General features: G+C 41.9%; 2 protein-coding genes across 2 annotated transcripts; both read left to right on the top strand.

Moving 5' to 3' along the window:
• Positions 1 to 498: 498 nt before the first annotated feature.
• frg1 (FSHD region gene 1) lies at positions 499 to 6,244 on the top strand. The gene is made up of 9 exons (XM_079731090.1): positions 499 to 627; positions 968 to 1,035; positions 1,742 to 1,864; positions 2,589 to 2,646; positions 2,947 to 3,061; positions 3,383 to 3,487; positions 3,806 to 3,897; positions 5,617 to 5,727; positions 6,080 to 6,244. Exons 1-9 carry the CDS (start codon positions 569 to 571, stop codon positions 6,114 to 6,116), a joined length of 768 nt encoding a protein of 255 aa, XP_079587216.1. The 5' UTR covers positions 499 to 568; the 3' UTR covers positions 6,117 to 6,244.
• Positions 6,245 to 7,014: 770 nt separating this feature from the next.
• asah1b (N-acylsphingosine amidohydrolase (acid ceramidase) 1b) lies at positions 7,015 to 13,022 on the top strand. The gene is made up of 14 exons (XM_079730702.1): positions 7,015 to 7,149; positions 9,148 to 9,194; positions 9,354 to 9,444; positions 9,771 to 9,857; positions 9,952 to 10,030; positions 10,143 to 10,217; positions 10,328 to 10,373; positions 10,505 to 10,649; positions 10,832 to 10,886; positions 11,031 to 11,112; positions 11,745 to 11,876; positions 12,133 to 12,256; positions 12,340 to 12,396; positions 12,494 to 13,022. Exons 1-14 carry the CDS (start codon positions 7,081 to 7,083, stop codon positions 12,581 to 12,583), a joined length of 1,179 nt encoding a protein of 392 aa, XP_079586828.1. The 5' UTR covers positions 7,015 to 7,080; the 3' UTR covers positions 12,584 to 13,022.
• The last annotated feature ends 221 nt before the right edge of the window (positions 13,023 to 13,243 follow it).

The raw sequence follows: 13,243 nt of genomic DNA, 5'->3' as shown, positions 1-13,243 counted from the left end.
AAGCCTCATACATATTCACATTGAATTTGCGTTGCGTTTCTCTGGGTCGGTCACAAACTAGTTAGGCTACGCCCTCCCCTACTCAGTTCTGTTTGCTTTGCATTGGTGGAAGTGAGTAGGGGGAGTGGTTAAGTAGAGCCTTCAGATTGGACGGTTTGACTTACTTAGTTACCGTCATGTTTTGTATTATTTTTTCACCATGATTGTTTTATAGGGACAAACAAATATCTCCTACAGGTGATTGATAAAGTTCAGTCACATGTCAATATACCCCCCCCCCCCGCCGCAGCCGACAAAATCTCACTCTGAACTCAGTTCAAAACTTGAGAGCACATATCCATATCAATGGATTTTTAAAATATCGTTATTGATAACAGATTGATGTTATGATTAGGCCTTCTGTCTCGCATTGACAAACTGAGGTATGACAAGAAGAAACTTCGATGCGTCGTGCTACCGTCACATGACACTACCGCGTTATCGTTCAATTTGTGCCTCTACTGATGCCGTACATCCCACATCAGTGTTTACGGATTGCAGCGCCGTGTAACTGTAGAAAGCTAGCACCATGGCTGACTACTCTCGAGTAAAAATAACTAAATTAGTTTTGAAAGGAGCGAGTAAGGGGTAAGCACTGTACAATTTGCTGAAACATGGTAACTGTGATAAAAAAAGTCAATGTTCAATATGATCTTACTACAATTACCTTTTGTCTTCCAGGGCTAGCCATAGATCGTTTTACTAGTTGTTATTTAAAGCTGAGTTGTATTGTGTCTAGGAACATTTAAATGTAGGAACTATAGCAGCTTTTGCATGTTTTTTATATATACATCGTTGTATTTGCAACGATTTGTTGTTGTGTTACTCGTGAGGCTAAAGGTTTCGTTTCTGAAAGACAACAACATTACAGTATGGTTACAAGTTACATTGAAACTTAATGTAGGCCTACATGTTGCTTGTTTTGCAGTAAGAAAAAGAAGAATAAAGATAAGAAGAAGAAACTGGAAACGGAAGAAGAAAAACCCGACATAGTTGGTATGTATGGTCGCTGCTCCCCTCAGCCTTTCATCTCTTTTTCCACACAATAATTTGAAAAGCCATGTGGGAGAATGTTTTTCTCTTGTTTACTCACTCTTTCATCTCTCATTCTATATTTTTGAAGTTAGAGTAAAAATGTTGCTTGAATGTTAAGTCTGACAACCAAACTCCAACGTATGCAATTCAGGAAACGCTCAACAGAAAGCCCCAGCTGTTATTGTCTCTTCCTTGCAAGGCATTCTCTTGTACACAAGAGACCACTCACCTGCAGTAGTCTAAAGAGTTGGATGGATTCATTTATTTTTTTTACTTATCATAAGTATCTGTTTAAACGTATCAGTGGTCACAATATAACTACCACTATACAGCCATCTCATGTAAAGGGTTCACTGTAGAGCAAGTTCAGCCGTTCTGTCATAACAGGGGTAAGGAGAACTGCTGAAGAGGAAAGGGGCAGGCTAGTGTTGGGACAAGGCTGTTACACTCTCAGCATAAAGGTCCTGGGTTCAATCCCCAGTGTCCACAGTCAACCTACATGTAGGCATCCTAGAGCAGGCACTTGGGATCAAAGTGTATGCTCAATGCTTGCTAAAAGATTGACAGAGTTGATAAGATTTGGTTGCCTAGGGAAATCTGTCCACCGATTGACACACAGTTGTTTAACATTTTGTATGATCAAAAGCAATGATGTTGTTCTCAACAGGCGGTTGGTGGGTTGTCAGTAGCTTTGGAGAAATGAGTGGAACGGTTGCCATAGAGATGCAGCGCAACACGTACATCCACGCCATGGATAATGGCCTCTTCACACTCGGCGCACCTCACAACGGTAAGGAGTCCATGGAAGTGCTCTTGCCCCAACTGTTCTCTCTGCCCTCACTTTGAACATTTTAACATTTTTACATTTTAAAGTTTTCGATAATACGTCGTATGTGTTTATTATTAGAAGTGAAAAGGCCTGGCATATTGATACATACCAATTCCCTCGGTAGTGCCCACACACTTTGCCAGTCTGATGCTCATTTCCTGCAAGGTCATGCTGTTTCCAATAGGAACCACTCAGTGGATAAAAATGCCCCCAAGGAGAAGAAAGAAAATGGATGATTCTTTGATTTCATCTTGTGCGTCAGAGAGGATGAGATGATGCTGCCCACCAGCCTTTGAAAAAACGATTTCCATATTACCTCGGCATAATGAATGCCCTTCTACTGGCAAACTATATCGGCCATTAAGAAGGGAACCATATGCCACATTTGCAAAGTGGTAAACAGCAGTTCTTGACTGAGCCCATAAAAAACGTTTTTACTGTAAAAAATATCATTGTGCAACCCGTAGCCAGCTAAATACAAATTACAACTAAACTTATTGATAAATATAGATAATTGATTTAAAAAGAGTCTTGGCCCGTTAATATGATGACTTTATTGAAATTTAAATGCCCATTTCAAAGGTATCCACTGCGAAAGTAGAATCGTCATAGTTTTAAAGTATTTTAAACAGGGCAAACTGGAGTTTAATGTCATTGAACTTCTGCCTGTTGGTGTGTGTTGTAGAGGATGAAGGGCCCGACCCCCCTGAGCAGTTCACTGCCATCAAGCTGTCAGACAGTAGGTGAGTATCATACGCTGGAGAGAGGCCTCCGCCTGGGAGTACGTATCTGTAAACCACTGCCCATTATACTGGGTCCAATGCAATTTAGGTCTATTTGATTTGAAATTGGCCAATTTTGCTTTTGATTTCTCTTCTTTAATCTGTTTTATTTTAACTTGCTAGTAGTTTGGTTCAACAGTAAAATAAAATATATATATTTAGAAGCATCGCTTGATTATTTTGTGGATTCTGGAGCCTTTTTGGCCTGCTTAACTGAACCTGCTGGTCGGACCATGTTCTGTTGTGTCATTTCTTTGGCAGGCTGGCCTTCAAGTCGGGCTATGGCAAGTACTTGGGTATCACCTCAGAAGGCCTGGTGGTGGGGCGCTCTGATGCCATCGGCTCCAGGGAACAATGGGAACCGGTTTTCGAGAACGTAAGCAATACAATAAATCACCTTGGTCCCACTGTGCTGGTGCTGCACTTATACACAAGAGACCCACTCGCCAAAACCTTGTTGCAGTGAACAAAAAACAAATACAAAGAACTTAACTAAAAACCGAAGTGATGGCGTACATTTCAGCACCACGCAAGGTGACACGAAACCTATGTCTAAATGAAGGCATAAATATTGTACAACAATTTGGAGTAAACATTCTGCCCAAAATGTCCCTTTTTGAGATTCCCAGCAGCAGCAGCAGCAGCAGCACAGTCTGAACTCATCCTATCATCACCATGTGTGTCTGTGCCGTTCCAGGGCAGGATGGCGATCATGGCCGCCAACAGCTGCTTCATTTCCTACAGCGAGGACGGCGACATCGAAGCCAAGAACAAAGCAGCGGGGGACGGCGAGATGGTGAAGGTGATGCCTTTTTAAACTGTTTTCCTTCAATTTATTTATTATTTCAGATGACTACACTTGAATGCCCCAGCCCCCCTGCTTAGTGAAGGTTTTTCACGGCAGGGACCTGGCTTAGACCTGGGGGGGAAGAGGGAAGGGGGGGTGCTCTGGTCTCACCTGAGGCGATGTTGAGTTATAGCTGTGTGTGTGTGTGTGTGTGTGTGTGTGTGTGTGTGTGTGTGTGTGTGTGTGTGTGTGTGTGTGTGTGTGTGTGTGTGTGTGTGTGTGTGTGTGTGTGTGTGTGTGTGTTGGACCTGTGTGTGTGCAATATTTCAACAGATCCGCTCGTGTGCAGAGAAGGAGGTGAAGAAGAAAGACGACCTTGTGGACGAGGACAGGGGCAACGTCAAGTGCTGTGAACTCAGCTATGTGTGGGTATCCGCCACAGGTGCATGTGATTAAGCCAGTGAATTAGGCTCCGGGAGTGTGTATGTCAGAGGTGTTACCCAGCGTTGATGTGTGTGTGTTGTAGGGCTGCTAGATTATGGAAAAAATCATTGACACGATTATTTTTGGACAATATTGAAATCACGATTATTCATACAATTATTTAGGAGTTTCAAAACATGATGCATTTAATCAGCATTTCACTCAAACAAAAAACGTTATAATTGAGAATGCTGAAATTCCCCCTTAAAAAAGTACACAAAATGTTCAAATAGAAAATAATGTACAAATATGTATCCATCTGTTCTAAAGAAAAACAAAAAAATTCAACTGGATTATATTAGTTTGGAGATCGTTTTTTTACCCACCTTGAAAGTTTAGTTCTCAAAGAGAAACCGATGGGACATTGGTCCATCCCACTGTACCCTTTGGTTTGTCTTTCTATTCTTTGTATTTTTTTACACCAGTATGGCATTTAATAATGGGCCCTAGAGAAACCTTAAAAGAGTTCTTTGAGGTTTTGAGTGATGCTTCGTAATTTGAATGGGCAGATAGTCACGGGCTGACCTTATTAGACAGAGATTTCCCTCCTGTTCTTCTGACAGTCGTTTTTCTTCTGCACCGGCTCGATTTTGACAACTCAATCGCTATTGTGGGGGGGGGGTGGACCCGCGTGGGAGCCATCGGCTCATCAATCCACCGCTTTTAAGACGCAATTGATGGGCTGCTTTAGGGCCCAAGCGGAAAAGAGGGAAATGCCACATTTAAGTCCCCTGTGCGGCGGGTGTTTTTTTTTTTTTTTTTTTTTACAGCCCGTCTGTGGCCTATTAAGTCCCAGGCAATATGTCTTAAGCGCGTTTCCGCTTGGCAGGCCATGTATTTTTTTCCCTCCTCTCGCTCTATTCCTATTTTCTTCCATCCCTTTTTTACCCCCGGAACGCCGGGCAAATGGAGTCTTCATGTTGCTGTGATAGTAATGGCTGCCCTTGAGCCTGTGTCTTGATGGAGCGCTTAGCATCTCAAATGGGTTCCGGGATTGAGTGCTGCTTAGGCATCGTAAAGCACTGCCAGAGTGGGCCCGCCGCACCAAGTGTACCTGTGCATCATTAAGGTGTCAGATGAGGACGGATCATTGTTCACCTGCATGAATGCAGCGGAATATAGTTTTGCGGTTAAATATTGTTTTTGTATACCATCAGGATTGTTTTAACTGTATAGGGCGAGATTGTTCTTCGCACCGGGTAATTTCCTCCTAGGAATGAATTCATTTCCGGCACATCTGTTGTTTTGATGAGTTTTGTTTGAAAGGAAAACGGGTTCAGACATTGTGGGCGTGATATGACTCTTTCAGACAGTTTCAAAGAATTCACGCCCCTACAATTACCTGCTTTTTTTTAACGTGACAGCCTTATTCCAGAATTGATTCAATAAATGTTTTTCTCATTCATGGACACGCAGTATCCCATAATACAAGGCAAAACAACCTTTGGTAAATTAATTAAATTTTAAAATGAATGTGAATCGAGTAGCTCCGCTTTTTATTTTGCGCGAGGAATGAAGGGCAACAATTAATTGCATTCCAATAATAGAAGAAGCTTCATCAAGAGAAAATGTGGTGAAAGTGAAGGAGCCTTGGTGAATACTTTCCCAATACTATGTGCCATGATATATTCGATAGCGTGATGCTAGCTTGTCATTCACAGGAAGAAGTTCCAGAGCTTCCAGGACCGAAGGCTGAGGGTGAACGAGGAGGACAACTCCAATCTGAAGAGGGCCAGGACGGACGGGAAGTTCCACGAAGCTCTGCTAGACAGGTATGATACGGCTACTTATGGGACGGGCTCAGGTGGGACAGGGGAGAATAGGTGGGGACAGTCAGAAAATATGAATTATGATGGAATATGCTGTACTGGTTTGACTGACTTTCAGAGTTATGAAATGGCATACAAAATTGTCTTCTTTTTTTTATTACGAAATACTGCTAAATAATCAAAAAATAAAGGATAATATATGATTAATTTGGGAAATTGTGATCACTGGTAACTTATGTCCATACAAACATGTTTAATGTTTGATTATGAATTTGTGAGATGTGAATGTTTTGACATTATTTGAATTAACATTCCAAATGATCATGTACTGAACATTTGTTTTTATGATTGACAGGCGGAGCAAAATGAAAGCGGACAGATACTGCAAGTGAAGCGTTGTCATTTTAAAAGCTGCTTCTTAATTAATTGTTTGTATACATGATGCTATTTTAGTTTGACCTATTTGTAATATTTGTTTTGTTATTTTGATTGAAAATTCCAATAAAAAAATGGTATCCAATGTTGTTGTTTTTAACCGTTTACACTTAACACGTTTCTGCCTAACACCATCAGTTCAACACCACGGAGGGTCAATTAGGTTATGCATTCAAGTCAGAAGATATTGATGAATAATCAAAACTCAGGAGAGCCACATGATGAACCAAAATGTATCTTCTTTCCCGCCATGTGTGCCTAGTGTATCAAGGCGGTGGTGTGTGCCGATTGAGTTCAACTGTGCACAAAGTAAGACTTCAATTGAATATTGAAAACTCTATCTCTACTACCTCCAAACAGATGTCTTATATCATGAAAAGGGTGTAGCCAGAGATGTCTAATGTGAACACCACAAGCTCTTCATTACCACTAATTACTTCCATGCTTTTAGGCGAGCTGGGTTATGAGATTGGAAAAAGTAGATATTTGCTTATGAACCTCTTTCTTACAACTTGATAATAATCTGTCATGTGATTTATTCATTTTGAACATTGTGCAACCCATGTTACCAAGTTACTGTCACATGCAATTAATCCATTTCCTTAAAAGTAGGCGGTTTGGAACATACCACTATCTTTTCAACGGGGCTTATACAAAAGACTCTAAGTTTCAATGTCATTTATTTAGATGTAGTACACGAAAAAATATTCAAACATTATTTGCATTGAATTGGAAAGTATAGTCACTCGGCCATTTGTAATTTATTGCTTTGTTATTGCTTCAATGTATATCGGTAACTTTAAAATACCCCCGTCATGGAGGGCAGACAAGCGGATTCCAAGTCATGAGCTATAAGACACTTCCGTGTTTCGACTAGCTGAAATTCTGGCTGTAAACAAGACCCTGGACACGATTTTAAACATGGCTCGTTTTAGTTTTGTAGTGTTTGTTTCCTTGATATCAGTTGCATCGACTCAGTTTATACCACCGGTAGGTATGCTTTACTCTGTACACCCACACGTGTGTCACAAATTAACTTTTTACTTAAAGATGAACTGAACTGAAATAATCAACATCTATAACGTGTTAGTTATGACCATTATAAAAAAATGACACTTCAGACTTTTTTAGCAACAAAAGAAAATGTGTCTGTTAGTATTAGAGCGCCGACATTTTCGATGGCGTCACTGGCATGGTAGGACTAGGTCGTTAATACAGACACGCGAACGTCTTCTACACGATATGGCTGGTTACGTGTTTGAGCCTGTGAGGGACATGCCTGTAGTGTCCTACTACCACCCGGTGGAGAGGGATCAATTTCAGGCTCCAGCTCCACCTTCGTATCGTGTGGGTGCTGCCGGAGCGTGGACACTGCCGTTGAATCGGTCTGCTGCCGAGAGGTCCCTGTCAACCTTGACCATCTAATGGTGGGATTAGGTTGCATAACCATGCATAGGGCATTTCGGATGCTGTGCGGCGAGAGAGAGGTTTTGGAAGTGGCCGTGCTCTCTCTATGGGACGTCCGAGCAGAGACGCTGGAGCGTCCCATAAATAGCAACCACAAGTCGAAAACGATCTTTCCCCCTCCGTTTTCCTTTGATGCGTTTCAGGAATATCTCCATAAAGACGGACTCATTGCGGGAACGCATCGAGCTGTACAAACGCTGCTGTAGTACCTACATATTCAAGGCGCTGGTTCTCCACAAAAAAAAGTGGAGCGCATCAAGCCTGCGCGCCGCTGCATAAAAACATTCAAGTGGAGGAGGAGATAGCAGTTGTTTAACCTTTTAGATTTAGTAGAAATACTTTTTAATGTACAGTTAGTAATTAAATTGACCAAGGGGCTGTATTTAAAGCTACAAAAATAATAGTAATTAAAAAAACTAACTTTCAACGCAACTCTAACGTCGCTTCAGGCGTCCACACGAATCCTAACGAAACCGCATAGGTCCGGTTTTATTTGAAACCACCCTGGGACCATGGACCTATTAAAGAACATGGTTTATTATCTGCCTAATAACATGGTTATTAAAGACGTGGTTTCACCAAAAAAATCGGTTCCGGGTGGACGGGACCTGAAAGACATCTTACATGCACTTTGGGAGATACACCCGCGAATGAGCATAGATGCGAGGCGGATTCAAGAGTGTCACGTTTACTTTAGGTGGATGTTGGAGGTTTACTTTCTGGTGGATGTTGATGGATATTGCACAGATGGATATTGCACAGATACATCTTACTATGAAACTACTTCTTCGAGTTTAACTCCCTCTGCATCAGCAATCGGCTAGTCAGTGAACATCAGGGTGAGTAGAAAGGGACATTTGTGGAACTTCTGTTTACAGACCCGCCGTGGTTTAATTACCAGCTTGGAAACATAGATCTGTGATATAGTCGGAGAGTAATAGTTTATACACTTTATGGTCGGAGTGCTAGCTTGTGGAGATTGGCATGACAGGGGCTATCGGAGGGTTAGCCAGCTTTAAGGCTGCCAGCCATGTATTAAGGGCTGGTTTCCTATTCAAATGTAGCCTGTGGAAATGTATGATTACCCCAGCTGCCTTGGCCCTATATAATTCAATACTGCAGCCAGGGGCAATGCAGTATGATCCTCCTGTATACCTGGTTGTTTGCTTTTCCGTAGCCATTTCAGCGAGCCTCAGAGCCTGACTCATTACCTGCTATGGCTGCTAGAGCCACAGAGTAGGAGTAGGTTACCATGCCAGTGACGAAGCGGATTGTTGAAATCCAACATGGCGGCGCCCGGTAACATAAATAACACTTTCACCGTACAAATTAATCCCTTTTAGCAAGTTCAGCCATTTTTTGTTATTGTACCAATGAGAAGGCAGACAATACATCTGTTGTATCAACTAAACTTCAAATTTCAGTTCAGTTCATCTTTAAGATTGTTGTCTGAGTGCATGAGGGAAATTTAACACAAAATGTTTAAATTCCTTCGTATATCTTACTGGTATTATTCCTCAGTACACGGAAGATTGTCGAGCCGACATGTATCCCCCAAAGGGTCCAACGTAAGTATTGTTTTTTTAATCTATAGTGTAATAAGCAAACGTTATCCTACCAAGCACATGGATCTAAGCTTACCACAGAGTTTGGGATTGAAATGTTGTAGTTTGTTGTTAACTGGCAACAGTGTACCTTCCTTATACATAAACATGCTATTTGTTCAGGTTCAAGGGACCTGTGACTTGGTACACAGTGGACCTTGATCTACATCCAAGTAAGAGGTGGATGCCTTTGATTACTGACAAAAAGGCCGAGGTAAGATAGCTTCTATTATGACGCCTTATTATGGATCCCACTGCCTTTCTTGGTCGGGCTTGCTAACATTGTCCAGAATTACACAGTGATTGGCTAAACTTGACCATCTCTAACCCAATGCGTTAACTTTCCATCTCTACCCTAATTGCTTTACTTTCCATCTCTAACCTAATTGTTTTACTTTCCATCTCTAACCTAATAACTCAATTTGGCCATCTATAACCTAATAAATGCTTACATGACCAGCTTGACATGTTCCCACAAACATGCATGTGCAATATGATAATAAATGATTATCTCACTTTAACTGACATGTTTCCCCCTAGCTGGTCAGCATGATGCAGACCATCAAAGATTTGGCCAATGCTTTTGTACCGAGTGGGAAATTAGTAGAGATGGTCGACAAGGCTTTGGTGAGCACATTTTTCTTTTTTCGCAAGAATATACAAACTTAAACACTTTTCCATACGTGCCATATCTTTTATTGCTGTTCAACCCTTTGTCCAGCCCTTTCTAGTGGAAACCCTGCCATATCCATTCGGTGATGAGTTGAGGGGCGTGGCAGCTGCTTCGGGCCTTCCCCTCGGTAAGGAAGTGTTCCTTGTGTTGTTCCCCGTTCACCAAGCAGGCCTCAGACCAATGTTCCAAGGTTTCATGAGTCTCTGCTCTAATCATTGTTCATTTGTTTTGGCTTCCAGGGGAAGTTGTGTTGTTCAACATCTTCTACGAGGTGTTTACTGTGTGCACCTCTATCGTAGCAGAAGACCCCAAGGGTAAACGCATGGACTCTTGCAGATTTTACAATTGCATACAGAACAAATGTACCTGTTAGTACCAAATATACAAATAATTCTCAAATTATTAGTTTTGTGCATTCTTGCAGGTAACCTTTTCCATGGTAGAAATCTCGATTTTGGATTATTTATGGGGTAAGGGTTTTTATTTATTATTCATGCTATGTGTAATATTTAGGGGAAATGTTTAGACTTAAAACATGTGTATAGTTACCCAAATGCATCTTGACTCGTGTGTATGTATGGCTGTCTTCCTGCGTGTCCAGGTGGGACATAAAGAACCGGTCGTGGATTGTAGCTGAGCAGCTGAAGCCCCTTGTGGTCAACGTGGACTTCAGGAGGAATGACCAGACGGTCTTCAAGTCAACCACCTTCACTGGATATGTCGGCATGCTGACAGGGATCAAGCCTGTGAGCCATAGTCTATCAATACCTGACCCTTTACACGGGTCCATGTAGCAAACATTTACATAAAAGAAAAGATTTTTTTTATTTCTCCGAACTTTCAGAAGGCACATATGCGTAGGGCAGAATGGGTTGTTGTAGTTATTGTAATTTCGTCCAGGATTCAAACAATACATTTTTTATTGCAGAATGTGTTTACTTTGACGATGAATGAACGTTTTAGCCTTGATGGAGGATATATCGGTGAGTTATTTTTTTTCTATGCCGTTGTCCTTGTTTTACTAGCTGGTAGTGTGATGACCGTTTTGTGTACATTTAGCTGCTTTTAAAATATCCTCTGTAGAATGTTATCGGTGCACTTTTCACGCATCACTAATCTCCAATCAGGAATCCTGGAGTGGATTCTTGGGCAGAGAAAGGGCATGTGGATGAGCTTCTTGACGCGCTCCGTCCTAGAGAACGCCACCAGGTAATTGTTTTCACACCAGCCATGCATAACTACTCCTTAGCTCCTGGTAGACCGTACTTAAGGAAAGGTGAGATGATCATGGTGTTTTTAAAAAAATAATAATAATAAAAAAATGTTGATCATGGTTCCCGCGGTGGCTTAGTTGGAGTCGGAACGTATCACCATGGCAACGTATTCTTCACACCCCTGCCGCAGTGCACTTATTATATTCATTCAAAATCGGAGTAGCAATGAAGGAAATAACATTCATAAGAGGTAAAGTTGCCTTTTGTAGTTGGACTATTACGACGCAGAGGGCTATATTTTACACTGCTGGAGGGTTGCAGGCTGTAACTGGGTGATTATATATTTTACAGAAAATATCAACCCTTTTTGAGAGTTGGAACTTGTCTTGCTTATCGAAAAAGACTTGAGTGTTAAAGGTCAGGTCCCTTTGGATTAAAGTGTCTGCTAAATGGCTATTGTCAGTCAAAGCACAAGACCAACCCGTTGTGTCAATAGTTTCGATTCTGCTTTCCCTATAACACACCACGTGTGGTCATGGAGTTTCCTGGTTTGTCGACTACAACCACCAGCCCCAGGAGCAAGTGGTGGCTGACGGTAAAGCATGCATGTCCTCCTCTGACCAACAGTTACGAAGTGGCCCAGACACGCCTTGCCCAGACCGAGCTGCTGGCTCCGGCCTACTTCATCCTGGGAGGGAACCAAACGGGCCAGGGCTGCATTATCACCAGGTCCAGGCTGCTCAGCCTAGACATCTTGGAGTAAGTAGCAGGAGAGTCAGCTGGTTAGGATAGGGGCGTTGGACTCTGCAGGTTTCAGGTTCCAGACACATTGTCTGCAGTGAGCATTTAGGCAGCACTGTGCAAGATGCATCACCTGTACCAGCTTAATGATGTGTCAAATTATGTTGTAGAAGATCACTGCTGAGGATAAAAGTCAGGTTTAAATGACTAAATTTGAAGAATGTATTGCGAAAGTGTTTCCCTCTGGTTAATTTCGTACCATTTTATTCTACAGGATTGACTTAAAGCTTGGCCGCTGGTACGTTCTGGAGACCAACTACGACCACTGGAAGGCTCCTCTGTTCCTGGACGACCGAAGGACCCCTGGCATGACGTGTATGAACGAGACCACTCAGACGGTGAGTCACACACTCCTACAAGCTGGCTCTTTTGATAAAACCGATATGAATCACCTTTTGACTTGTTCGCTGGTCGTTTACAGAACATCACACTGAAAACGATGTACAATGTGCTGTCGACCAAACCGGTCCTGAACAAGGTGAGTCGTGTTTGCATCAACTCAAAGATGGACTTTGGCTGAAGATTGTTCCAGTCTGCAGGCCGCAGCATTGTTTTGTTATCTCTTTTCCCCTCAGCTGACCACCTACACAACACTAATGGACGTGTCCACGGGTAACCTGGAGTCCTATATCCGGGACTGTCCCAACCCTTGCATGCCATGGTGAAACATCTGAGCCCTCATCAGTTGAGCAGTGCTTGACCTGAGCAGGAATCAGCCCAGGCCTATGATCAGCAGAGGAGAATTGTTATATTTGCACTTGTAATTGTTTGAACCAAAGTGAGCCTTAAATGATTTTTGTATTTTTACTTGAATGAATCAATGTTTACTGATTTAGTTGCTTGTTTAGAAAAATGAATCCTGCATGAATTTGTCTTTGCAGTAATAAATTAATCAGACCTCTAGATAATAGTTTAACACTGGTGTTGTACAGTATAGTCATTGCAGAAGATAGTTGGTAAAGATGAACCCATTTTAGCATTAAAAAATATATTTGATGCATAATAGGTTGTGACAATAGTCTAATCCAAGTTACCCACTACTAACATGTTACTAAATGGGTGATTACCTCTGTTGGAGTATTTAATAAAAAGTTATAAACTTTATGCAGTGTCCCTCTTTTACCCTCAGCGAATTTATTTTGGTGTTGGCAGATGTTGGATAGTGGACAAATCAGACGTGGGAAATTTGAACCAAGCTACAAATACCTGAAAAAATTCATACTGCCTTCCTGTAAAAGTAGGTGGTTTAGCCAATCTGCATTACTTCCTGACCAGTTACATGAGCAGCTGGCTGCCTGGATATCGTAAAGTTGTTTTGAACAGCT

The sequence above is a fragment of the Pollachius pollachius genome (genome assembly GCF_949987615.1).
Source record: "Pollachius pollachius genome assembly, chromosome: 2".
Classification (NCBI taxonomy): Eukaryota; Metazoa; Chordata; class Actinopteri; order Gadiformes; family Gadidae; genus Pollachius; species Pollachius pollachius.
This window is presented reverse-complemented; position numbering and strand designations above follow the sequence as displayed.